At 41.6% G+C, this 27,840-nt stretch overlaps 1 protein-coding gene across 2 annotated transcripts in view; it reads right to left on the minus strand.

Moving 5' to 3' along the window:
- slc12a1 (solute carrier family 12 member 1) overlaps positions 1-24,916 on the minus strand; it is an 83,939-nt gene extending 59,023 nt beyond the window's left edge. Inside the window, exons 1-4 of one of the 2 annotated variants that reach the window (XM_052042361.1) lie at positions 24,382-24,916; positions 14,252-14,377; positions 12,558-12,633; positions 7,671-7,766 (exon numbers count right to left, since the gene is read on the minus strand). In XM_052042361.1, coding sequence (XP_051898321.1) covers positions 7,671-7,766; positions 12,558-12,633; positions 14,252-14,377; positions 24,382-24,789 — 706 coding nt within the window. In that variant the 5' untranslated portion in view covers positions 24,790-24,916. Of the gene's footprint in view, positions 1-7,107; positions 7,204-7,670; positions 7,767-12,557; positions 12,634-14,251; positions 14,378-24,381 lie in introns of both variants that reach the window. The other variant, XM_052042362.1, reaches the window with a different exon arrangement.
- Positions 24,917-27,840: the final 2,924 nt, after the last annotated feature.

Consider the following 27,840-nt stretch of genomic DNA (forward strand, 5'->3'; position numbering starts at 1 on the left):
TTTCAAACAATCACCGACTACAAGCCCCCCCCCCCCCCCCCCCCCCCCCCCCCCCCCCCCCCCCCCCCCCCCCCCCCCCCCCCCCCCCCCCCCCCCCCCCCCCCCCCCCCCCCCCCCCCCCCCCCCCCCCCCCCCCCCCCCCCCCCCCCCCCCCCCCCCCCCCCCCCCCCCCCCCCCCCCCCACTGAAGATATGTCATAATGATCCCTCTTTACCAGATAAACTTAATGTCTTTTATGCAGGTTTTGAGGCAAAAAACACCGTTCAGGCACGGATGCTTCCATCATCAACAGACCAGGTACTTCAGCTGTCTACAGCTGGAGTGAAAAAGGCCTTCACCAGCGTCAATCCATGTAAAGCTGCGTGGCCGGACAACATTCCTGGACGTGTTTTAAAGGATTGTGCAGAGCAGCTGAAGGATGTCTTTGCAGACATCTTTAATATCTCACTCAGCCAGGCAGTAGTGCCCACTTGCCTCAAAAGTGCCATCATTATTCTGGTCCCTAAGAAGTCAAACCCAGCCTGCCTGAATGACTTCCGCCCTGTGGCCCTTACACCAATAATAATGAAATGCTTTGAGCGATCGGTCATGCAGCATATTAAGACCTGTTTTCCTACAAACTTAGATCCCCTGCAGTTTGCATATAGAGTCAATCGATCCACAGAGGATGCAATCTCCACTTTGCTCCACTTCACACTGTCACATCTGGAGGGGAAGAATACATATGCCAGGATCCTCTTCATTGACTTCAGCTCAGCATTTAACACGATCATTCCACAACAGCTGGTGGAAAAGTTGAGCTGTTTGAGGTGGATACTGGCATTTGCAATTGGATCCTCAATTTCCTGACGCAACAGCAGCAGATAGTTAGAGTTGGCAGTCATATATCAGGAACCATCTCAGTGAGCACAGGCTCACCTCAAGGCTGCATCCTGAGTTTATTGTTTAGCCTGCTCACACACGACTGCATTGCTAGATTCAGCACCAACTACATCAAGTTCGCTGATGACGCAACAGTGATGGGTCTCGTCAGTGACAATGATGAGTCTGCATATAGCATGGAGGTGGAGCAGCTAACAGCGTGGTGCAGATTCCACAATCTCACCCTCAATGTGGACAAAACAAAGGAGACGGTGATTGATTTTAGGAGGGCTGGCAAGCATGATCATACACCGCTAACTATTGATGGTGCTGCTGTGGAGAGGGTCAGCAACATTAAGTTCCTGGGGGTTCACTTAGTAGATGATCTGACCTCCACTATTAACAGTGCAGCCATCGTTAAAGCAGCCCAGCAGCAGCTTAACCCCCTTCAGAGACTCAAAGGCAGGCCTACCTATTCCACACCTCATCACTTTTTACAGGGGCACTATTGAAAGCATCCTGACCTACTGCCTCACCTCCTGGTTTGGTAGCTGCAAGGCCTACAAACAACAACAGCTCAATAGGATAGTGAAGACAGCTAGCAGGATCATTGGTGCCCCCTCCCCTTTTTGATGGGGATCTATCAGCAACACTGCATTCGCAGAGCTACGGCCATCATTGAGGACTTTCATCACCCTTCTCACGACCTGTTTTCCGTCCTGCCGTTGGGGAAGAGATATAGGAGCATCTGCTCTAGATCTAGTAGGATGCTGAACAGCTTTTTCCCCCACAAGCAGTCAGGATCATAAATGGACTGTGTCCCCTTCCACCAACAAGCTCTCCCTCCACACACATACATACTCACATCAATACAGAAATATTTTGATAGTTAGTTACCTGATACGTTGAACTTCATCGAGCTGAATAAGCACTTATTAATACATAAATGTACTTTAACAGATATGAATATGTGGTGTTGATATGTTTTTATGGACTATTTTAGATATTTATCACTGTTCTTTTTGTTGCACTGATATGAGCTGGTGAGAAACAGTATTTCATTATTTTTTGTGTATGTAAATACTCAGAAATGACAATAAAGCAAATCTTGAATCTTGAAGTAACCTGCCAGGAAGTTTTGGATATGGGAAGATACCAGAACATGCAGAGAAAACATGTGCAATAAATGGAGAGCATGCAAACTCCACAGGTGCAGCACTGAAGGTCAGGATTGAACCTGGATCAATGAAACTGTGTGGCAGCAGCAACAACTGCTGCACCACTGTGCTACCCTAGTTTTATAAATTTTTTCCAATACAGAAGATTACAGAGAGATTTGATTGGGGCTCAGGACTTTGAAAGAAATTGATTGGTGGTGAGGCTTAGTCTATCCAATGATGTGCATGTAGAGGGAAAGATAGGTCATTCAAGAAAGTGTGGCAATATTTTGAGGGACAGGGTAGAAGTCTGGAACTGCACACACCTTCACTAATACCACACTGCCCCCGAAAAAAAAATAAAGCCAGCTAAAGCTAGATCAATTAATAATTCAATAATGGAGATAGGTTTTTGCGGTGTGAAGCCAAGACAAGTATTTGGAGCTAGGATACAAATAAGCCAGGTTCTCTTTGAATGGTGGAATTTTAAACAGGAAATTATGGAAGCAAAGGGAGATAGTGAAAATATCTTAGCATATAATATACAAAGGGTAGGAAAGGACACATAAAGTAAATTGCAGTGTGATGTAAACTTCAAAATGGCTGTTCACTAGATACTTGTTATTCTGTAGGACAGAGCAGAAAAGGCTCAATTAAGGAGCCTATTACTAAGATACAGGTATGACTCTTCATACATTGTCTACCTTCACAAGGAGATGAAGGTGAAATATTGGATGGGAAGAACGGTGAGATGTAAAGAGATTTAGCATGTTTAAAAATAGATAACATTGCCAAACCAGTTTGAAACCTGTCCGTTTATAGGAGGGAGGAAACAGACAACTGACCATTTCCGAACCTTATCTGGCTAGACGTGATTGAGATGGATTTGAGATGGAAAGGCATTTTAAGCAGGTAGTACCTATAAAACTTACAAATCTTATTTGAAGCCACAGTGAACTGAATCAGCCTTGCATGTTTAATGCAAACAAAGGCCTTTCTTCTAGGCTGAATACTTTCTTCCAGAACTGAATACGATACTCCAAATGTGGCCTAGCTATTTTACACAGCTGCAGCACGACTTCCCAACTTTTATACTCAGTGCCCCAGCTGATGAAGGAAAGCATGCTATTCACCTCCTTGTGTTGCCACTTTCAGGGAGCTACCAACTTATCCCTCTGTACATCAATGTTCCTAATGGTCCTGCCATTTACTGTACATTTTCCTCTTGAATTTGACCTCCCAATATGCACCACCTCTCACTTTCCCATATTAATCTCCATCTGCCATTATTCTCACTGGTGTCCCACAAGGCTGCGTCCTCAGCCCTCTATTCCCTATACCCTCAAGACTGCGTGGCCAGGTTCTGCTCTAACTCCATCTACAAGTTTACAAATGATACCTCTGTAGTGGGCCCCTCTCAAATAACTATCTGTCGGAGTACAGGAAGGAGATAGAGAGCCTAGTGACAAGGTGTCATGACAACCTTTCCTTTAATGTCAACATCAAGGACAGAACTGGTCATTGACTTCAGGAGGAGGGGGGGGGCAGGGCTAGTGCACATGCTCCTGTCTATATCAATAGTGCTGAGGTCAATAGAGTTGAGAGCTTCAAGTTTCTAGAGCGAATATCACCAATAACCTGTTCTGCTCCAACCATGTAAACACCACAGCCAAGAAAGCTCACCAGCACCTCTACTTCAAGAGGCTAGAGATTTGGCATGTCCCCTTTGACCCTCTAATTTTTATTGATGCACCATAGAAAGCATCTTCTCTGGATACATCACAGCTTGGTATAGCAACTACTTTGCCCATGGCTGCAAGAAACTGCAGGGAGTTGTGGACACTGCTCAGTACATCACAAATCCAGCTTCCCCTCCATGAACTCTACACTTTGCTGCCTTGGTAAAGTAGCCAGCATAATTAAAGATCCCACCCACCCTAGCTATTCTCTCTTCTCCCCTCCCATCAGGTAGAAGAAAAGCCTGAAAGCACATATCACCAGGCTCATGGTCAGCTTCTATCCCATTGTTATAAGACTATTGAAAGGTTCCCTAGTATGTATGATGGACTTTTGACCTCACAATCTACCTTATGACTTTGCACCTTATTGTTTACCTGCACTACAGTTTCTCTGTAGCTGTTACTTATTCTGCATTCTGTAGTTGTTTTACCTTGTACTACCTCAAATTACTAATGATTTGATCAGTACCAATTTACCATTTCTCCACCCAAATTTCCAACTGATCTATATCCTGCTCTATCCTTTGCCTTCCCTGTAGCCTTCCTCACTATCCAAACTCCAGCAATTTGTGTCATCTTGCAAATTTACTAAATCCAACCACCTACATTGTCATCCAGATCATATACAGAGGTCCCAGCACTGGTCACTGCAGAACCCCACTGATCACAGACCCCCAGTCAGAATAATACTCCTTCACCCTCAATCTTCTCTAACCAATCCAATTTTATATCCAATTTACCAACTCGCCGTGGATCCCATGTGACAATCTTCTGGACCAGCCTGCCACGAGGGACTTGTCAAATGTTTTAGTAAAGTCCAAGTGGACAATTTCCACTGCCCTACCCTCAATCATCTTTGTCATTTCCTCAAAAACAAACCTCCCCTGCACAAAGCCATGCTGATTATCCTTAATAGATTCATGGATTTGGATTCACTTCCAAATGCAAGTGAATCCTGTCCCTCAGAATCTTCTCCAATAATTTCTCTACCACTGATGTCAGGCTCACCGACTTATGATTTCCTGGATTATCCCCGCTGCCCTTTTTAAACAAAGGAACAACACTGGATTTTCTCCAGTCAATGGGACCCCACCTGCAGCTAAAGAGGATACAAAGATCCTTCAAAGCCCCAGCAATATCCTCCCTTGCTTCCCTCAATATCCTGGGATAGATTCCATCAGGCCCTGGGGACTTATCCACCTAAATGTTTTTCAAGACTTCTAGTACCTCCTTCTTAGTATCAACTTACCCTAAAATATCAACACAGCTCTGATCTCACCATTCACATCCTCTCCTTAATGAATACTGATGCAAAGAACTTATTTAGGAGCTCCTTCACTTCCTCTGGCTTCACACATTAATTCCCTCTTTATTCTCAAGTGAACCTGCCCCTAGCTACCCACTTGCTCTGAAAATATGTACAAAATGCTTTGGGAGTCTCCTTAATCCTACTTGCCAAGGACATTTCATTGCCCCTTTCAGGTCACATAATTCCTTGGTTTAGTTTGTTCCTGCTTCCTTTATATTTCTCAAGGGCCTTGATCAATTTCAGCTTCAAACCTTACAAATGTTTCCTTTTTCTTTTGACTAAACCTACAATATCTCTTGCTATTCAAGGTTCCCAAACCTTGCCATCATTATCTTTCATCCTCAGGAACATGCTGATCCTGAACTCTAGCCAACTAGCCTTTAAAAGACTCCTACATGTCAGCTGTGGATTTACCCCCAAACAGCCACTCCCAATCTATTTTCCCCAATTCCTGCCCAATACTGTTATAATTAGCCTTCCCCCAATTTACTACTTCCACCCAAGGAAAAATCTTTTCCTGATTCATTTCCATCTTAAAACTTATGGAATTACAATCACTGTTCAAAAAATACTCCCCCACTGAAACTTCAATCACCTGGGCAGGCTCATTCCCCAGTAAGAGTACAGCTCATTCTCTAGTTGGATTATCCACATTGTTTCGAGAAGCCCTCCTGGATGCCATGAAGTTTCATCAGACCAGTTCTAGGATCGGGGGAATGGCCCATGCAGTTAAGCTGAATGGACTAAGCTTGCATTTGTCAAGAAAATTCTAAAGGGGCATATCCACCCAGCAACTAGTCATTTCCCATGTCTGGAAGTCCAGAAGAAACTGGAGTCTCAATGTGGGGTGAGAGGGTTTCAGCCGTTTCCTGATTTTGCAAGAGCCCTGATTTTGAGTGCATTTAAGCTGGACAATTTATGGATGATAACAGAATCAAGGAAAATGGGGAAAATGCATGGAGGCATGGTAGAGAAATAATCACTGAATACTACATCTGGAAGTATATACCCTAGCCCTGCTCCTGTACCTCATGGTCTTATAGATAACAATTGTGTTTACGTTTGGGGAATGATTTTAAAGTATAGCTGTAAAATCAGTGCTCCTTGAGCATTATAATTCACACTATGTTCAACCACCAGCTGCCATCCAGTCATATGGAGGATCATGATTGTTATGGCAATGATGGGAAGTATTAGAAGTGGATGAGGGCATCCACTTAGGTCTTTGTCATAAATCCTCCCCCCACAAGCCACTGGCTCCAATTTTCCCAGCAACTGAAAAAGACCAATCCAAACTATGGTGCCATTGACGACTTACAGAATTTTGGACCATCCCCAGGATTGCAGATTTCTACATCTGATGCATAGGGAAAATTTCCTATATTAAATACAACTTTTGCTGTAAGCAGGACACCCAATATAGTGGGTTACCTTTTCAAGAAACTAGATGCCTTGGTGCCTTTGCTGATTTTTTTTAAACCATGGGCGAAAGTAAGTTTAGTGATAAAATTACTTTCAACTTCCCCAATTGCCCAAGTTCTTGAACTGAAATTCAGATTAAGAATAAGGTGACAGTGACTTGTGCTTTACATAAAAAACTCCAAACAAGTTTCCAGATAGAATTCTGTAACCCATTTGTAAAACTAAGGTTTTCTATATTAATTAGATGGAACAACATTATTAATATACTTGGAATGGTTAAACTTTAACAGTTGAGATAGCTCTGTACATCTTTAAACTAACATTTGCATTCAGCTGATAAAAGGTTTGTCAATTAATGCAAAGGGAAAAGTAATCAAGGTTTAGCTTCTTTATGGAAAAAATTTAAAATCAGATTCAAAAATACATTTTAAAAATGCAAGGAAATTTTAATTTCCATTGATGGAAATGCAAAGACAATTTTCAGACATTAGGTTTGATAGAAACCATTATTTACAGATTAGAAATAGAAGTGAAATAAGACTAATCCATTATTTTCCCTTTACATCCATTTTATATGACACAAATTTTCTGAACTACTGCAACAAAATTTGAAAATTACCTCCTCGAACAATTCCATTGGTACAAATGGCTGACATAGAAATACCTGTTAAGACTGTAACCGCCGTACTTAGGCAAATGATGATCACACCAAGACCTGTAAAGAATTCCAGATATATATTAAGCATCTCTCATACCTAGTGATCTATGCAGCAATTCAATCCTTCGGTTGTTGCTGGCAGCTGAACCAGAAATGTGTTTAAAATTTAAAAAATCATGCTATACTCCTCCACGGATACCTGAAATGTACCAATAAATAAAGGAAGTCCATGCTCTCATCCTTGAGCAAATACCTGAAATGTACTAAACTGAAAGTAATCCTTGAATAGTGTACCTGTAATGTACCAATACGGGAAACATGCACTGGTTGCATCCTTGGACCATACCCTGCTCAGACTAGAAATAGGACTTTTTACACCAATTGTCATCTTGGCACCATTGTTAATATTGCAATTTTGATCTTGTGCACTTAGATTTGGATGTGATAACATGCTGCCAAGAGACAATATACCTACCATAATCAGTGCTGTATTCTGGTGACCTAAGTATAGCCAAAATCATTACCTCCACGAACACATCCATTTGTTGATATAGCAGAAGTTGACAACCCAGTAATTGATGTAACTACAGTAGCCAGAAGGATAATAACAACTCCAAGACCTGCCGGCAATGAATTTAAAAAACAGTTACACTAAACTGAGAAAGCAGTGCCTTATGTACTCATTGAACTTAGTCTCAATTGAAAACAACTAGCACAACCTGTAAAATGTCATGTGTTTGCAAGACATACCAGATGTTGAACATATGTTGGTTTTTTTGTAGGAATGATTAAAACTGGATTTTAAAGTCTACAAGATTTTAGGAATTTTATATAATTTTACAGAATGTGAAGAATTCACATTCAACCTTCTAGACAAATATTCTATCCCAAGTTGTTGCTCACACCCACATAAATCTGCATGGTTGGACCACCTATTCCAGAGTAAACATTCAGCATGTATTGTGGAACTAGCATTTAGTGTTGCAAGGCCCTTCCCAGATGGTGACAAGTGGGGATTTAGGACATGTACATAAACATAATTTATGCCAACAAGCAATCACTTCTGTCAACCAGAATCAAGGTGACAAAATAATGGCCTCAAGAATCAAACTTTGTTTTCCCATCCTTAATTATTCTTCAGACCATTATCAGACACTTGTTCCCAACCCTCTGCTACTTCCACTAGAAGTCTCACTTGAGGATTGTACTGGTTAGGTTTGTGTTCCTCCCTCTCAGGAGGATTTTCTTACTTTGCATTTAAGAAATTAAGAATTAAGCAGGTGTAAAACTATGATATGTGAGCAGTACATCATGCATTGTTAAGTCCAACAACATGTTCACTTTAAACTAATGGTTTGTTATCTGGTGTCAAGAACTTCAGAACTAGACCAGGAATAAATCGCAAGCATATTGCTTATGAGGAATTCAGCATATTGATCATAATAACCAGGTAGCATTTTGTGCAAGCATCACATACAAAACTACGTAATATAGTAAACAACATCAGTTGAAAAAAATACAGGGCAGTAAAACTGATAATCTGGTATCTAATTGTTGGGAAATCCTAGTTCAGCATCTTTAGCCACAGTAACAGAACAAGTCTATTCTGGTCCAGTCCACCATGTTCTGTGCTGCACAATGCGGTTAATTGCCAAGTGTTGTTTATTTTACTTCAGATCTTATCCTGTGCTTATCTCTACAATAATGGCGAGTAAGAATTAAAATAAATGTAGGGGTACAGGTGGGTTTTGACTATCTTTTGAAGTTCAGTGGCTTTGTTATAATGAAATTTGTTTACCAAATAGGAGCAATTTTGCTTTTCCTAAATGATCCCAAAATTTTAGTTATCTCATTGCATGTTTTAAAAATGTTCTAATTTTGTTAATTGGTCCAATAGTCTGGAAAATCTGCTCGCTTGGCACTGAAGTCCTGAGAGTGCCAGATCATCAGAGATGTATTGTATTTGGCAAGTACAAGCCTGTTGTTTTCACATTCAGAATAGTTGGTAATAAGCAGAAACCACAGAACCAAATGCAGAGGTATTCTATTTAAAAGGTCAGCATTCTGGTGCTGTGGTTGTAAAAATTAACTGCTTATTAAAGAGGGTTTATAAAAAAGGCTATAACTAAATATGGCACCAAACACCAGGTTAGGACCTGGAATTGGGAAACCTACCAATCATTCCTGCCTAAGCTTCATGCTTCTCATAAAGGCTTGTCATCATAATGCTTATGTTAGTTTTTGAAAAGGAAAATACATTTCATTCACTTTCTAGTGAATGTTCTCTCAAGTAAAAACTGTTTACACAGCCAAACTCACTTGTGTATGCTTTTAATTTTTGATACTTAGAAATCTACTCATGCCATTATCTACCTTATGAAGCATCTCAGCAGATGTTGCAAGGGAATTTTGAGCAAGAAAGACAGGAAAGGGAAACAAGCAAATAGGAGTGACTTTGCTTGAATCTTAGGACAAATTTGAAATAAAAGCTACCATTCAAGTATACAAAAGAAAATAAAAAATATGGTTAAGTATTTTAAATTTTAATTTATGCATTCAATTTGCAAATCAAAGGATTAAAAATACAACTGAAATTTTTCTCTCAATACAATACAATTTTAAAATTAAAATAAGCTTAACACTGAACTGTTATTTTAGCAGGAAGTAATTTACTGTGATGTACTAATGGGTTTTCTTAATACATATGCTTGCCATAGGCATATCCCTTATCCAGATTAAATAATTTGTATAGGAGTTGGGACATTATATTGCATAAGTTGTTGGTAGGCTGCATTTGGAATACTGTGTAGTTTTGATCACCTTGTTATAGGAAAGACGTGGTTAAACTGGAAAGAGTTCAGAAGAGATTTGAGGATGTTGCCAGGGCCTGAGTTATTGGGAGAGGTTGGCCAGGCTAGGTCTTTATTCTTTGGAACACAGAAAATGAGGGGTGACCTTATAGAAGTGTTTAAAATTACAAGAGGTATACATAAGGTAGATTGCAGTCTTTTCCCCAGGGTAGGTGAGTCCAAAACTAAGGGGCATAGATTTAGGGTGAGAGGGGAAAGATTTAAAGGGACCTAAGGGGCAACTTTTTCCACAGAGGGTGGCGAGTATATGGAATGAACTGCCAGACTAAGTGGTTGAGGTGGGTACAATAGTATCATTTACATAGCACTTGGAGAGATGCATGGAGAGGAGGGGCCTGGAGGGATATGGGCTGAACACAGGAAATTGGGACTAGCTAGGTGGACAATGTGGTCGGCATGGATTCATTGGGCCAAAAGGCCTGTATCTGCGCTGTATTGCTCTATGACTAAGTAAATATTACCCCTCCTGCATTCAATACACTGGTTTTAACCTTTTAATGTTGTGGGAATGGAAGTCAAACCTTTTGCCAGTAACTTAAATATCCTCTTATTTGGGAATAACAATGGGGAAAAGGGCCAAATCAGAGAGGGTAACTATTGATATCCCAATCCCTGCAAAGGTGATCAACCCACTTAAGGGGGCATTAATGGATATGACCAGATTCCTGACTCCATCAGGATAAGTGTTCTAGCAAATGATGCTTTAGCAAATTCGCTTTCTTTGCAAACCAACACAACGTAAACTTTGTAATAAAATGGCACCTTTATTCAACAAAGTGACAGGATAAGCCAGGTAGCTACAGGTTGGTTACCCCAATGTTAACTGTAGCAAAAAAATTCCCAGGTACAGGACTAACCTGCACTTAGAGCCAGAGTTAATCAGCATAGGGGTGGTTCTGTCTGACTAATTTGATTACACTTTAAGGAGATGACAAAGTGTTTTGATGTAGGTAGTGTGTTTGATGTAGTCTATATAGAGTTCAGCAAAGCCTTTGACATGGGAGACTGGTCCAAAAAGTTGCAGCCCATGGGATCCAGAGCAACTTGACAAATTGGATATGAAACTGACTTGGTGATAGGAGGCTGCAGGTGATGGTTGCTTATGTGGTCAGTGGTGTAATGCAGAAATCAGTGCTGGACTCTTGCTGTTTGTCACATACGTTGTTAGATGTGAATGTAGAAGGTACAATTAGGAAGTTCATACATGAAGACTGGTGCTGTTGTTGAGTGAGGAGGGTGGTCTTCAGCTACAGAACAATATTGATTGATTGCTAAGATGGGCACAGCAATGGCAGATAGAATTTAATCTTGAAAAATGTGAGGTGATACACTTTGTAAGGACTAGCAAAACAAGAAAATACATAATAAACGCCAAGATCCTAGGAAGGTACAGAAGGACCTCTGTACGTCCAAGGATCCCTGATGGCACAGGTAGATAAGATGGTTATAAAGGCACAGGGGGCACTTCAGAATTATAGAACATAAACAGGCCATTCAGCCCACTGAGTCTGTGCCAACCATCCATTTATACTAATCCCATTTTATTCTCCCTATGAGTTCCCCCAGATCCTACCATACATGCACAATGGGGCAATTTACAGTCACCAATTAGTAAGCAACCCTGCACTTCATTAGTGTGCAAAGAATCCAGAACACCCAGGCAAGTGCATGTGATCACAGGGAGAATTTGCAAGCTCCACACAGAGCAGAGATCAGGACTGCTGGAGCTGTGAGGCAGCAGCTCTGCAGGCTGTGCCAGTATGCTACCCCTTCAGTACTTGCCTAGGCATTAGCCAGGGCATAGAATGTAAGCAGGGAAGTTGTGGTGCAGCTAAATTAATCATTAGTTAGGTCACAGTTGAAGTAGTGTGTGCAGTTCCAGTTGCCATGTTATAGGAAAGATGTGATTGCAATGGAGGTGCAGAAGAGATTCACCAGGATGTGTCTTGGGACGGAATGACTCAACTATGAGGAGAAATTGGATAAGCTAGGTCTATTTTCTTTGGTGCAGGTAGGGTTAATGTATCAGGAGTGTCCTGATTGAAAAATTAGGAGGGGCATAAATAAGGTAGATAGTGAGAAAACCCTTGCGCTTACCAGAGATGTCTTTGACCAGAGGGCGTAGGTTTAAAGTAAAGATGTAGGAGATTTAAAGAATTTTTTCACCTAGAGGACATTTGAAATCTGGAACTCTTTGCCTCAGGATTAGTGGAGGCAGAGATCCTCAACATATTATGGAGATGAGTACTTGTAACTCTATGGCATAGGAGACTAAGGGTCAAGTGCTGGGAAATGGATTAGTATAGATGGGTACTTTTTGGCTGGCAAATTCAGTGGGATGAAGAGCCTGTTTCTATGCTATTGCTCTAAACTGCTATATACTGGGACCAAAGAATCATTATAGTCACTATTAGGAGAGAACTGCTGGTGTAAAGAGAATTCATTTACATTGTTTTCTAACAGCATGAAATCTAAAGTAGTGGCAGATATTACTTTCTGAAAACTTAATTGCGCAAACTTATTAAAAAAATGCAAACATACCTATTCCAGCCTGACCAACTATCCAGGATAGTCGAATAAAAAGCATCACACCCCATATATTCAACATACATCGTACCTACAATACAAGACATGAATTAACTACAATGCCTAAATATGATGCCCATACATATGAATCTGAAGAGAAAGTTGGAAGAGCTACATGTGATTCATGGAACTGTCATCTATATCATCTTACTTGTCATTAACATTTTTTTTTAATTTTGCAAATCATATCCCTTTCCCTAGTTTGGTCATTTTGAAAATTTAAATTTGCTAAATTTTAAAGACAAAATGAGAAGCTTATTTTTCGCCCAAGAACTACAAGTTTTCCTGTTTCTTCAACCTCTTGATTAGGCAAATAAAAAAAAAGTTACATCAACAAATTTATGCCAATGTTTTGCAACGAAAACAGATTCAAATTCAGCACTAGAGACACACGAGACTGCAGATTCCTCCATTTCCTGGACTTCTCTTATGCACCCACCCTGATCAGAGAGTTCCCTTGGTCCTCACCTTCACCCTATCAGCCTTTGCATGCTGAAACAGGATCCCACTACTAGTTACATCTTCCCCTCCCCACTGCCTTCTGATTTCTTCAGAGACTACTCTCTGTAGCTCCCTGGTTTGCTTATCCCTACCCACTCACCCCCGCCTGCTCCTCAGCACGTTCCCCTGCAACACTTGTTTCTACACCTCCTCCCTCACCACCATCCAAACAGCCCTTCTAGGTCAGACAAAGACTCAGATGCACCTCCTCCAATCTCATCTACTGCATTCAATGCCCTCAATGTGGCCTCTTCTACATTGGTGAAACCAAGCATAGACAAGGCAACCATTTTGCAGAACACCTTTGCTGTCTGCAACGGCAATCCTGATCTCTCATTTGCATGCCATTTCAACTCCCCTTCCCATACCGACCTGTCAGTCCTCAAGCCTTCTCCACTGCCAGGGTGAGGCCAAACACAAACCAGAAGAATAGCACATCATATTTCACTTTGGTGGTCTACAACCCAAAGGTATGAACATTGAATTTTTCAACTTCAAGTAACCCACACTCCGTGCTCTTTCCCCCTGCTTCTTGTCCCCCCATTCCTGTCACCCAGTTTCATTACCCTCCCCTACTGGTTCCATGAGCCCATCACCCACACCCTACACCTTCTGTTTGTCCCAACTTCTCCCCTAACTGGTTCCATCTGCCCATCAACCCTCTCTTATCTGGTTCCATGTATTATCTGCAGCCTCTCAGGTATCCACTTAACACCTTCCAGTCTGTCTCTACCTTCCCCGACCCCCTCAAACCTGGCACTATCTGCCCCTTTTTTCTCTTCCTTATCAGTCTCCATGTATCACCCACCAACCACTGTGTCCTGACTCCACCCCTCCTGGCTCCATCTACCTTATCGTCTCCCTCCCAACTCTATACTGGCTATCTCCCCTCTTTTGGTATGTGTCGTTTAGAAATAAACTTGGCTCATTCAGTTTTATCTGAACACATTAGAAAGAATGTATCCTGAAGCCTACTACTTTTCCAAGTAGACTACATCATTCTTTTTTTTAAAAAAGAGTGCACAGCTTAATTACAAATCCCACATAACTATACCCATTTTTTTTAAAAAAAATGCAAAGTCAGTTAAACTTCATTGTTATATTTCAATAAAAATAAGCACATTATAACTTTGGCAGGATTTTCTTACCAGCACACCTTTGATCCATCCAAACCTCACTAATTCATTTTCTGAAGGCTTCCTTCCTGCTTCATCACTTACTGCACCATCACCATTGGCAATACCTTCCACTGTACCAGGAACTGATACAATATCCTATAAGCAGATTATAGAACAAAATAGTTTGTCTATTAAACAGGATGTTGGAAAAAGTAATGATCAATTATTAATAAAGGGCATTGATTCAAGGGGCAGGTCCAATGTTGTCAAAAAGCTTCCTTTTAATAAATGTGGAATTACAATATAATGCCACAGAACTCTGCATATCTTCCAATTAATTCAAATAATGCAACAATAGGCTAATGCTTCAAATTGTGGTACCATCTACTCTAACTAGAAAGGAAGGTGAGAAAAAAAGATAATCAGCCAGGAATCTAGGTCCTGTTTACTAGCCTGGGATACGAAAAGGAGATGGTCTTCAGTCATGGCCACAAACTCCATCCTTTGGTAACTGCATTCATATCCACGGAGGACAAGGCAGAACGAAACATTAACAATATTTGGTACGCATGAACTTCTGATTATACATCAACACCTATTCCCACCTCATGACCATTAAATTTGCAAGTGCCTCAGCTAATCTGCAGCTGAAACAGTTACCCATGCTGTTGTTACCTCTAGCCTCAACTCCAACAATCCAAGGCAGCCTTATCTCCAAAGCTCAACTACTTGCATCCTATAGATCAGTACCTTTGTCTACTGAACTACAGTGACCACCAGTTAAGAAACAGCAAATTTAAAAATTCTTCATCTTATTCTAAAATCCATGCAAAACCTCATTCCTACATTGTGTAAACTCCAGTGATATCTGCATTCATTCATGCAATCCCATCTTTAATCACCCCTGCATGGCAGTTTTCAGTCAAAGATCTAAGGTCAGGAATTCCTTCCTTAATTCTCTCCACTCATTTCCTCCTTTAAATACTCCAAAACACCTAAGGTTTTTGTTAACTTGCCCCCATCTTCTTGTGGTTCAGTATCAAATTAAAGTCATTATATAAGATATAATTGGTTATTGTCATCTCAGCTTCATGATTCCATGACTACTCAAGGAGAAACTGGATAACACTGGAAAAGGCACAGAATTTACTATGTGTGATTGGCCATCCTCCTTTTGTGCCAGTGGAGGTCACATGCTTAGAACACAAGACAGAAACAGGAATAGGCCATTCAGCCCCTTATTCCTGCTCTGCTGTTCAAAAAGATCATAGATGATCTTTTACCTCAGTACCATTTTCCTGTAACAACTATATCCCCTGATTCCTTTTTATCAAAAAATTAACCATCTGTCTTGCAAAGACCATCATGGGTTATGAATTAGAAAGATTCACCACCCTTCTGCTGCAGAAATTTCTCAGCTCAGTCATGAATGATTGATCCCTTATTTAAAAATAAATAAATTTAGCCTGTGACCTATAGTTCAAGACACATCTAAGGGAAGTACCATACCTGCATCTACCCTATCAAGCCCATAACTTCATGTTTCAATGAAAAATCAATTTGCACTCCAAGCTCAAGAAAGTAAAGGCCTAGCCTGTTTATCCTCTTCTCAGATGATAAACTTGCCATCCCAGGAATCAATCTGGTGAACCTTCACTATATTCCCTCATCGCAAGTACATTCAACCTTCAACAGAGATCAGACTTGTAGAAAATGTTCCAGATCAGTTCTCAGTGTACAATATAATTGGACCAAAACATCTACTCTTATACTTAAATCCTTTTGCAATGAAGGCCAAAATAGTGTCTGCCTTCCTAATTCCTCACTGTACCCTTCACGTTAACTTTCAGTTATTCCTGCACATGGACACCCAAGTCCTCGGAACACCAATACCATTCAAAAGAAATTCAGTCTTGCTTACCAAAGCAAAGATCTCACATTTTTCCACTTACAATACATTTTATCTGCCTTACCCTTTCGCTTAAACTATCTCCCAGATGTCTCTCTGCATCCATTCCACAGTATCTTCAGCAAACATGAACATATTGCACTTGATCCCCTTATCTAAATCACTGACTTAGGTTGTGAACAGCTGAACCCCCAGCACAGATCCCTGCAGAACCTCTGAATTCCAAAATTCATCAAACACAATCCCTTTCATAAATCCATAATATCACTTCTCAATCCAAATATTTTTGAAGTGACCTGTTACTACTTTAACAATAGGTTCCAGCATTTTCCCAACTGATGCTGTCAGGCAACTGTTTTTGCTCTCCTTCCTTTCTTGAAAGGAATAGCAACACTTGCTATCTTTCTATGTGGGAACTGTTCTAGAAAATTTTAGAAGATGACAAGTAGTTCATCCACCATCTCTACAGCCATGTCCTTTAAAGTCTTAGGATGCAGGTCATGAGATCCTGGGAATTCAATTGCCTTCCAGTCCCATTAATTTCTCCCATACAACTTTGCTAAATTAATGCTAATTTCTTTACTCACATTTATTACTTTTATTTCCTCATACATCCCTATTTCCTGGTTTTCTGCATTTTCTTTCTTGAAAATAGATCAATCTGTTCAATCTGTCATTTCCTTATTCTTCAATATGTTTTCTCCCATGTGAGGAACTCACATTAACTGACAAGCTTTTACAAAAAGTTTTCCTTTATCTTTGCCTACTTTCTTGATCTTCTTTTCTTTTCCTTATCAATGCCTTGATCCTCTTTTGCTGAATGCTGAAATTTTCCTATTCCTCACCTCACTGCTTTCCTTGGCAATATTACAAGCTTTTCTTTGATCTAATACTACTTTTAACTTTACAGCTTGACTACATTTACTTTTGGTGCCTTGTAAAAAAAAGATACAACTTGTAAATAATGAATTCATTCTTTAAATGTTATCAATTGCTGATTTAGTCATATTTCTTAATGTAGTTTCCTAATCATAGACAACTCACCTCTCATGCTTTCAGATTTAAGACCCTGGTTTCAGAATAAACCAAATTACTTTCAATATTTATGCAAATTCTTTCACCTTTGATCTCAGACATTAACTACGTGCACATGAATGATAGAAAAATGGAGGGCTATGTGGGAGGGAAGGGTTAGATAGATCTTAGAGCAAGATAAAATGTCAGCACAACATGTGGGCCGAAGGGCCTGCACTGTGCTGTTATGTTCTAATTGTGCTTCTGCTAGCCCTTAGTGATGATAGGGTCTTCTAAATACTTTGGAAATAGGAATAATCAAACCTGGCGCAATTCTTCCAAAAGGAAAGATGCATTTTTGGACTACAATGCACAAAATGTTTATAAGTGAACCTGTATAACCCATTGGGAAACAGTTTCTGCTGCTGGACTCTGAACGCAAAGTGACAATGGCATGGACATAGATAGGTATGGATTTGTGTTTGTGCAGGTAGTGCTCGGAAAGCAGTTTACTGTGATTGTCAATGTGTATCCTGCAAAACGCGGTGCATCACTGACAAACAGTCTCAAATGTCTTGCTGTTTTTACAATAATATGATTGCATACTCATTGATATCAAAAATGGGTATGAATGCTCCACAAACATGAAACACTACAATTTCTTTATTTGCTACTGCCTACTGCCAAGCCAGTTACCCAATATTAAGCAGCTATGCAAGAAGAGGTTGTATCTTAAAACAAGTTTTGTATTAACACCAGAAAATAAGCAGTCACAGGGCAGTATCGAGATAGCACATTCAGCAGAAATGAAAGGGGTCGCTGTTCCCATTATATACTTAGATGAATCCTGTGGCTCTTTATTGGTTAGCTAAGTATTGATTTGTTATCTTGTTGCCTCTAACAAGACCTTCTCAAAAGACTGCTAGGTTTTAATATGTTAATAAATGTCAAATCCAAAAAAGAAAGCATCTCTAATACCCTTTCCCTCCAGTGCCCACCGCCACAGGCAGCTACAGGACCACCCAGGCACATTGGGAGGCTCTATGGTGTACAGGGCTTCACTTATCAGCAACCAGCTTCAAAGTGCCTCTGTAGGCAAGTGTGGCTAAGCACAAGCTGGTCACCAATCACTGAGGCAAGATGAACCAAACTATCCAACAGACCAGATTGCTGTAGTCTCCTCCACATTATACTGCAGTTTCTTCCATGTTACATAGTATTTAATTTCTCATCAAAAGTATTGTTGTATTCATCTGTGCGTCACATGGCTGCAACGTGTTGTCCAAAACTGCACAGATTACTTTCTGATTGCTACTACTGTGATATGCTACAGGAAGGACAATATATCTTAAAGGAGTTCAATGCACCAGCTCAGGGAGCTTTAGTTCAAAATTAGTCCGGGAAACAATCCAGAAATAATACATGTCCAGTGCACCACTGCTTAACTTTCTTCCATTGAAAGAAAATCAAAGACCTGCAGCAATGTCATCCCAAATGGCTTTACCCTATTATAATATATTCCAGCTGGGTAGAAACCAACCCCCAATTCTTATCTTTCCATTTGTTAACCAGAGAATCATCTGTAAACATCTTTCCACTTCTGCATTGTTGCCTCCAGTATCCTCCACCTTGGCAATATCACCCAACTCCATCCTGCCCCAGCTCATTTGTTACAAATAAATTTTCATTCATGTCTTTTTAGCTCTAGATTGGTCTATTCCAACTCAGTCCTGTCAGCTACCCTACTCTGCCCTCAATAAACTAGAGGTAATCTAAAACTCCACTGCTGCTGGCCTAACTCGCAACATCTTGTTCCTTCCATAACCTTCTGACCTCCTTATCTCAAACCTGTAAAACTCAAGATTCTCAGATAATTTGACAAGGCAGATGTTGAGGATATTTCCCCTCATTGAGGAACCTTGAATAAAGGGACCCCAATTAAAAAGAGAGGTCTCTGAGAAAGGGAGAGGTCCTCTCTCAAATGGGTCAAGAATCTTGGGAATTTTCTACCATGCAGAGTAGTCAAGGTCAAGTCTTTAATACATTCTAGGCCAAAATAACACTAATGTTTTGATCTACTGGGGAGTCAAGGGGGAACAGCCAGGAAAGTGGAGACAAGGCTAAGGTTAGATTAGCCATGGTCTACTGAATGGTGGAGTAGATCTGAGGGACCACATGACCTATTCTTCCATGCATCTCTTTAACCTCCTCCAGCGCCACAAACTGCAACAACATCTATTTCTTGATTTGAATTTAAATTGCTCTACAGTCAGTAACAGGAAGGGAGCAATCACTCTATTGGGAGTATTCTACAGATCCCCCCAATAGCAGCAGAGACGCTGAGGAGCCGATCAGGAGGCAGATTTTGGAGAGGTGCAAAAATAACGAGGTTGTTGTCATGGGTGATTTCAACTTCCCCAATATTGATCGGCACCTCCTTAGTGTAAAGGGGATAGGTGGGACAGAGTTTGTTAGGTGTGTCCAGGAATGATTCCTGACACAGTATGTGGACAGGCTGACTAGAGGAGAGGCCATACTAGACTTAGTAATAGGCAATTAGCCTGATCAGGTTTCAGATCTCTGTGGGAGAGCATTTTGGAGACTGTGACCATAACTCCTTGACCTTTACCATAGCCTTGGAGAGTGATAGGAGAAGACGATATGGGAAGGTATTTAACTGGGGGAGGGGAATTATGATGCTATTAGGCAGGAACTTCAGAGCATACATTGGGAACAAATGTTCTTGGGGAAGCGCACAACAGAAGTGTGGAGGTTGTTTAAGGAATACTTGCATGGGCTTCTGGATAGGTTTGTCCCATTGAGGCAGGGCAAGGATGGTAGAGTGAAGGAATCGTGGTTGACAAGAGGAAGAAAGAAGCTTATCTGAGGTTTAGAAAGCATGGATCAGACAGGGCTCTGAAAAGTTACAAGGTAGCCAGGAGGAAGCTTAAGAATGGACCTACGAGATCTAGAAGGGGGCATGAGAAGTCCTTGGTGAGTAGGATCAAGGAAAACCCCAAGGCGTTCTACATGTATGTGAAGAATAGGAGGATGACTAGAGTGAGGGTAGGACCGATCAGGGAGAAAAGAGGAAACATGCCTGGAGTTGGAAGAGGTAGGGGAGGTCCTTAATCAATACTTTGCTTCAGTATTCACCAGAGAGAGAGACCTTGATGTTTGAGAGGATGTTGTATGACAGGCTGATATGCTAGGGCATGTTGATGTGAGGAAAGAGGATGTGCTGGAACTTTTGAAAAACATTAGGATAGATAAGTCACTGGGACCAGACAGGATATATCCAAGGTCATTAAGGGAAGCGAGGGAACAGATTGCCGTGCCTTTGGCGACAGTCTTTGTGTCCTCACTGGCCACGGAAGTAGTGCCAGATGATTGGAGGGTAGCAAATGTTGTTCCTTTGTTTAAGAAAGGGAGTAAGGATAACCCTGGAAATTATAGACCAGTGAGTCTTACTTCAGTGGTGGGCAAATTACTGGAGAAGATTCTTAGACAGGATTTATGGGCATTTAGAGAAGCATAGGCTTATTAGGGACAGTCAGTATGGCTTTGAGGGGCAGGTTGTGCCTCATGAGCCTGTGTACTTTGTCACATCCTCAAAGAATTCATCAATGAAGGTACAGCGGTGGATGTGGTGTACATGGATTTTAGTAAGATGTTTGATAAGGTTCCTCATGGAAGGCTCATTCAGAAAGTCAGGAGGCATGGGATCCAGGGAAACTTGGCTGTGTGGATTCAGAATTGGCTGGCCCACAGAAGACAGGATGGTGGTAGATGGAGTGAATTCTGCCTGGAGGTCAGTGACCAGTGGTGTTCTGCAGGGATCTGTCTGGGACCCCTGCTCTTTGTGATTTTTATAAATGACTTGGATGAGGATGTGGAAGGGTGGGTTAGCAAGTCTGCTGATGATACAAAAGTTGGTGGTCTTGTGGATAGTGTAGGATGTTGCTCTAGATTACAACAGGATATTGATAGAATGCAGACCTGGACTGAAAAGTGGCAGATGGAGTTCAAGCTAGATGTGTGAAGTGATACACTTCACGAGACTGAATTTGAAGGCAAAATACAAGGTTAATGGCAGGACTCTTAGCAGTGTGGAGGAACAGAGGGATCTTGGGGTCCATATCCACAGATCCCTCAAGGTTACCACGCAGTTCAATAGGGTTGTTAAGGCAGTGTATGGTGGTTTGGCCTCCATTAGTCAGGGTATTGAGTTCAAGAGCTATGAGGTGATGTTGCAGCTCTATAGAACTCTGGTTAGACAACACTTGGAGAATTGTGTTCAGTTCTGGTCGCCTCATTATAGGAAGGATGTGGAAACTTTAGCGAGGGTGCAGAGGAGATTTTCAGGACGTTGCCTGAATTGGAGAGCACGTCTTGAGGATAGGTTGAGTGAGCTAAGGCTTTTCTTTGGAGAGGAGGATGAGAGGTGACTTGATAGAGGTAAACAAGTTAAGAGGCATAGATTGAGTGGAATTGAGTGGATAGTCAGATACTCCTCCCCCCTCCCCCCCCCCCCCCCCCCCGGGTGAGAACAGCTAACACAAGAGGGCATAATTTTAAGGTGATTGGAGGAAGGTATAAGGGGGGGGGGGGATGTCAGAGGCAAGAGTTTTTTTAAAAACAGTGGTGGGTGCATGGAATGCACTGGCAGAGGTTGTGGGGGCAGATATATTAGGGACATTTAAGAAACTTGGATAGACACATGAATGATAGGGAAATGGGGATGCTATGGGAGAGGGAAGGGTCAGATAGAACTTTGATCAGGATAAAATGTCAGCACAACATTGTGGGCTGAAGGACCTGTACTGTGCTGTAGTGTTCTACTGGGAGACATGCAAGCATGTGCCATGATTTCATGTTCTGGAATTTTCTTCCCAAATCTGTCTCTTCACTTCTCCTGAAGAGACATTATGGTCCTTAAAACTTGCTTCTTTCACCAGACTCATCTGCCCCAATATTTATATAGTTTTGTGAAATTCTTTTCAGTAATAGCTGTGAAGTTGTTCAAGATGGTTTGCCACATTAAAGGCTCTATAAATACAGATTGTTCTCGACTTAAGGCATCAAAAGGCTCCACTCTATGTTTCTGCAATGGAAAAGTGCAATTATTTGATTTCCAGTTTGTCCAGAACACTGCAAGGAGACAACTCTCATCACACAAGCACATTGCAGCAAACATACCCACCTGGTCAGTACACTGACTGTACAAGCTAATGTAGTTGCAAAGGTTTGACTGGGTTATACATGGCAAACACCAGATAGCACAGAAGATATGCCCAGACATCCCTTCCCCTTTGCAGAAATTTGCACCTACAGTGGCATGCAAAAGTTTGGGCACCCTAGTCAAAATTTCTGTTACTGTGAATAGCTAAATAAAGATAACCTGATTTCCAAAAGGCATAAAGTTAATGACACATTACTTTTTTTTATTTCCATCTTTTACAGTTTCAAAACAACAAAAAAGGAAAAGGGCCCGAAGCAAAAGCTTGGGCACCCTGCATGGTCAGTACTTAGTAACACCCCCTTTGGCAAGTATCACAGCTTGTAAACACTTTCTGTAGCCAGCTAAGAGTCTTTCAATTCTGTTTGAGGGATTTTCACCCATTGTTCCTTGCAAAAGGCTTCTAGTTCTGAGATTCTTGGGCCATCTTGCATGCACTGCCCTTTTGGGGTCTATCCACAGATTTACAATGTTTAGGTTGGGCAACTGTGAGGGCCATGGTAGAACCTTCAGCTTGTGCCTCTTGAGGTAGTCCATTGTGGATTTTGAGGTGTTAGGATTGTTATCCTGTTGTAGGAGCCATCCTCTATCTTCAGCTTTTTTAATATAAAGACTGATGTTTGCTTCCAGAATTTGCTGGTATTTAATTGAATTCATTCTTCCCTCTACCAGTGAAATGTTCCCTGTGCCACTGGCTGTAACACAAGCCCAAAGTATGATCGATCCACCCATGCTTAACAGTTGGAGAGGTGTTCTTTTCATGAAATGCTGCACCCTTTTTTCCTCCAAACATACTTTTGCTCATTGCAGCCAGGAAGTCCTATTTTAACTTCATCAGTCCACAGGACTAGTTTCCAAAACGCATCAAGCTTGTTTACATGTTCCTTTGCAAACTTCTGACGCTGAATTGTGATGAGGACGCAGGAAAGTTTGGAGAAAAAGGGTGTGGAATTTCATGAAAAGAACACCTCTCTAACTCTTAAGCACAGGGGTGGAGCAATCATGCTTTGGGCTTGTGTTGCAGCCAGGGAACATTTCACTAGTAGAGGGAAGAATGAATTCAATTAAATACCAGCAAATTCTGGAAGCAAACATCACACTGTCTGTAAAAAAAAAGCTGAGGATGAAGAGGATGCCTTCTACTATAGGATAACAATCCTAAACACCTCAAAATCCACAATGGACTACCTCAGGAGGCACAAGCTTAAGGTTCTGCCATGGCCCTCAGTCCCACGACTTAAAAATAATCAAAAATCTGTGGATAGACTTCAAAAGAGTAGTGCATGCAAGACAGCCCAAGAATCTCACAGAACTAGAAGCCTTCTGAAAGGAAGAATGGGTGAAAATCCCCCAAACAAGAATTGAAAGACTCTTAGCTGGCTACAAAAGGTATTTACAAGCTGAGATACTTTTGCTTCAGGCCCTTTTCTTTTTGTTATTTTGAAACTGTAAAAATTGGAAATAAAAAAGTAATCTTGCTTAAAATATTAAAGAAACGAGTCATCTTTAACTTTATGCCTTTTGGAAATCAGGTCATCTTTTACTCACTTAGCTATTCACAGTAACAGAAATTTTGACCAGGGGCGCCCAAACTTTCGCATGCCACTATGTATCTAGTGACGCAGAAATACTGCAAATTTGCCCTCAAAATAATGCGATAATGGCCAGTTTACCTTTCAGTAGTTCTCTTGAGGGGAAATGTTGGCGCGATAACTAGTGCCAAGTACCTGTTCCACACCATAGCTTCTTTGGCACCAGGAGCCTCAGTTTGACGTCTCAACCAAAGGACGGCAACTTTTGGCAGAAATAATCTCATGTACTGTCAGGAACGTCAGGCTGGATTTTGTGCACCGATCTCTGGAATGGAGAGTGGAACCCAAGCACCTCAATGCTGAGACTCGCTCACACCCAGACCGGCTAAAATGAAGCTAAATCTTAAAGGCGACCACTGTAGGGTGCAAGCATCATAATTACTACCAGCACAGCAAGTAAACTCACCGTCTTCAGATCTTCATGAAGATCGGCCAGGGTCGGCCTGTTGATTTTGACGCCACTGAAACTGCCGGTGTTGCGGTAGAAGTCGATTCGGGGCACCTTGTCCACAGTGTTGTGCCCGAAGGTCTTCAGGTGGGAGTTGGTGATGGTGTCGTACGTTTGCAAGAGGGTGTCGGGGCGGAGAGGGTCGCAGCCGGGGAAGCCGCCCCCCGGGCCCCGGTACTCGAACGGGTGGAGACGGCTCAACCCTTCCTCGCCCCCGAAGGAAGGTGCCGCGTATTCGGGCGGCTCGTCGTCCTGCGGGAGGCCGGGCACCGGCCGCTCATCCACCAGCTTCACATGGAAACGACTGCACGGAACCGCGGCCGCGTCCTCGACGCCCGCGAAGCTCGGGTTGTAGTCTCGCTGCATCTCCTCGCCCCAGGCTGGCGGCAGGAAGGCAGAATGGCGGCGGCCTCAGGCCCTACACCGTCGAGTACCTCAGCACCGCCTCAATACCACCTCCCCCACCCTTCCCTCCTCCTCCTCAGCAACCCTCACCTATCCCCTCCTCAGCAACCCTCACCTATCCCCTCTCCTCCTCAGCAACCCCCTCGGCTCACACCACCAACACTTTCCTACCGCCCCCGCGTAAATACCCCACGCACCCCTCAACCCCCACCACCTGCCACTGAGCGCCAGCCGCTTTCCCGCTTCTTTTATAGCGCCCGCCCCGCCCCCTGCGCATGCGCGTCGCCAGGCGCGCTCCTGGGCGGAGTTGCCGCGTGTTTGCATTTCTCATGCACGTGTTTAGCTGCAGCAGTAAAGTTAGCCATTAGTAAAATAAAATGTTAATTACCATCAACTCTTTTACAAAATGCACATCATCAATCATCCCGACAACTTTTCGGGCAGCTCTCGTTCCTCAGTCCTGCATTTTCTTTATCCTTGTAAGTGTAATGAATGCTAATATTTCTGAAAGCTGTTATGTTTTCCACCACCTTTTAAGGAAGGGTGTGGGGGATTAATAGTACATTTTCCCCCAAAGAGCTCACGAATTATGTAAAATCGTAATTCGAGAAATGCTAAGCAAAACAAAAGGAAAAGAGTTTAATGTTTTGCTGTATTTCGCCAAATTGGATGTATGTAGAGTAACGTGAAGACAGAAAAAAACTTACTCTCTCCGCCAGTGCTGCCTGGACAAGCTGAGCACTTCCACAATTCCCCGTTTTCAATCCAGACTTCCAGCATTCGCAGTAATGTATTGATTTGAATAAAAATTGGCAATGTGTTCGAACAATGTGTGAAAGGGAAAAGGTTTAGGGGGAACATTAGAGGGAACTTCTTCACTCAAAGAGTGGTGGGAGTGTGGAATGGGCTGCCATCTGATGTGGTAAATGCGGGCTCGCTCTTAACTTTTAAGAGTAAATTGGATAGATACATGGACGAGAGAGGTCTGGAGGGGTATGGACTGGGGGCAGGTAAATGGGACTAGCCGAATAATGCTTCGGCACAGACTAAAAGGGCCGAATGGCCTGTTTTGTGCTGTAGTTTTTCTATGGTTTCTATCTCTAAAAGGTATCAAACAAAAAAAATTACCTGTGTCCTCTCCTTCAACACATGCCATATATTATGTGGTTTCGTGTAAAATTAACTGATAAGCAGCTGACTGTACAAACTAATGCTCTTTATTTCCATTGCAATTTCCATTATTTCGTTAACTAAGAAAATATTATTTAGATAATTTCTAAAGAGTTTGATGAAAATCGTAAGCGGCAACGCATCGTTTCTATTTAAGGTGTTGGTAGTTGTGCAAACAATTTGAGCGATCCCAGCGAATGTACTTATTGAGGTCGTCCGGACAAGCGTCGGTTAGATTGGACAGTCCGTTTCTATGTTATAACTTCTAGCACTTCCTGGAATGAGCAAATCCGACAGGAGAAGAACATTTGTTATTTTCTGGGGATGAAGCCTTACTTCTGTGCATTGAATACCCTTAAGATCTTGAACTGTTTCTTACGAGTAAATGATTCGGCAACGGGGAATGGGCATAAAACAAACATCTAAATCAGAGCAACTTAAATGTATAGTAAATGAACATTTTTAAAACTGCATATGCTGGAAATCTAAAATAAGACAGAGAATGCTGCAAACACTCCGCAGGTCAGGCAGTAACCCTGGACGGAGAAACAGAGTTCACACTTCGGGTCGAAGATCTTACGCTAACTCTGTTTCTCTGTCCACAGACATTGCCTGATGAGTGTTTCCGGCATTTTCTGTTTTTGTTTTAAATTTGCAGTATTTTCTAATAAAGTACAGGTTGAAACCGTGTACTATTAATTCAGGACGTAAATTTTAAATGACGTTTAAATCCGAGTGCGCAACCAACAAAAAAAAAGTTTAAGAACTACAAGTCATTAAATTCAGATTCGATAACACCATAGCAAGAGCATCAAAACTGGAAATCACTGCGGGCAGAATTATTCTCTGATAGTGAACAGTGGCAACTCGTCTCTTTACAACAATACCAGTTCCTGAACACTGGACAGTGGGAATGTTACTAACCCGTATTTACACAGAGTGAGATCAAAGCTGACACTGTACAATGCATATTTACCGCCCATGAGGTGATTATTTCTTCTAGAATAAATGAAATTTAGAAGACAGACATCTCGCGTAGATTCTGACTATTTTTAAAATTATAAACTACGCAATCAGAAACACAACAATGCAAATTGAAAGGGAGGAAAGAAAGAATGAAGCCGAGTTAGAGAGTTAGTATCCCTATTTGTTTCGAATGTTTTCTGGTATTATCTGAATTCATTCAGTTTATAGCCGTAACGTTCACTTCACTTTTATTTGGGAAACGAGCTGTTTTCTACCTGTGGCAAAAGCAGTACTTCTAAATTTACAAAGGGTAAAACTGCTAAAGGAATAATTACTATAATACGTTAATATCTTTAAAATATACAAAGGGTAAAACTGTGAGAGGAATAATTGCTGTAAGATGTGAACATCCTCGACGTTGTCTACCCTGCCGGTGCACCGCACTTTCTTCTGAAGCTTGTTATTCTATTTTAGTGAAAGATTTTAAGAGTAAAATCTGACAAGTATTGAGGGCCTGGGAGTGTTAGGAACATTTCACATCACTTACATTTTCTTTTCTATTTGATTTTATCCCTCAAGTTATTTACTGACACAAAGAAAAATGCGTTTTTAATTTTAAATAAAAGGTCAACAATTAGATTCTGTTACAAGGTACAGCCCCTCTCAGCTGCTGTTATTTTAGTTCCCTGCAAAGATTTAACATTGCAATAACCGTTTGTTTGCCTATCAGGAAGTGAATTTGAGGGGATGAACACGCTTCTTTTCAATTGTGGTTGAATTCCTGGAATTTTTTTAGAAGTACTTTGACGTGGGCAGAATAAAACACGGGTCCAGTCACGGGCTCAGATACCCTCGGGCCATTTCACTCTGATGACT

The sequence above is a fragment of the Pristis pectinata genome, chromosome 32 (genome assembly GCF_009764475.1).
Source record: "Pristis pectinata isolate sPriPec2 chromosome 32, sPriPec2.1.pri, whole genome shotgun sequence".
Lineage (NCBI taxonomy): Eukaryota > Metazoa > Chordata > Chondrichthyes > Rhinopristiformes > Pristidae > Pristis > Pristis pectinata.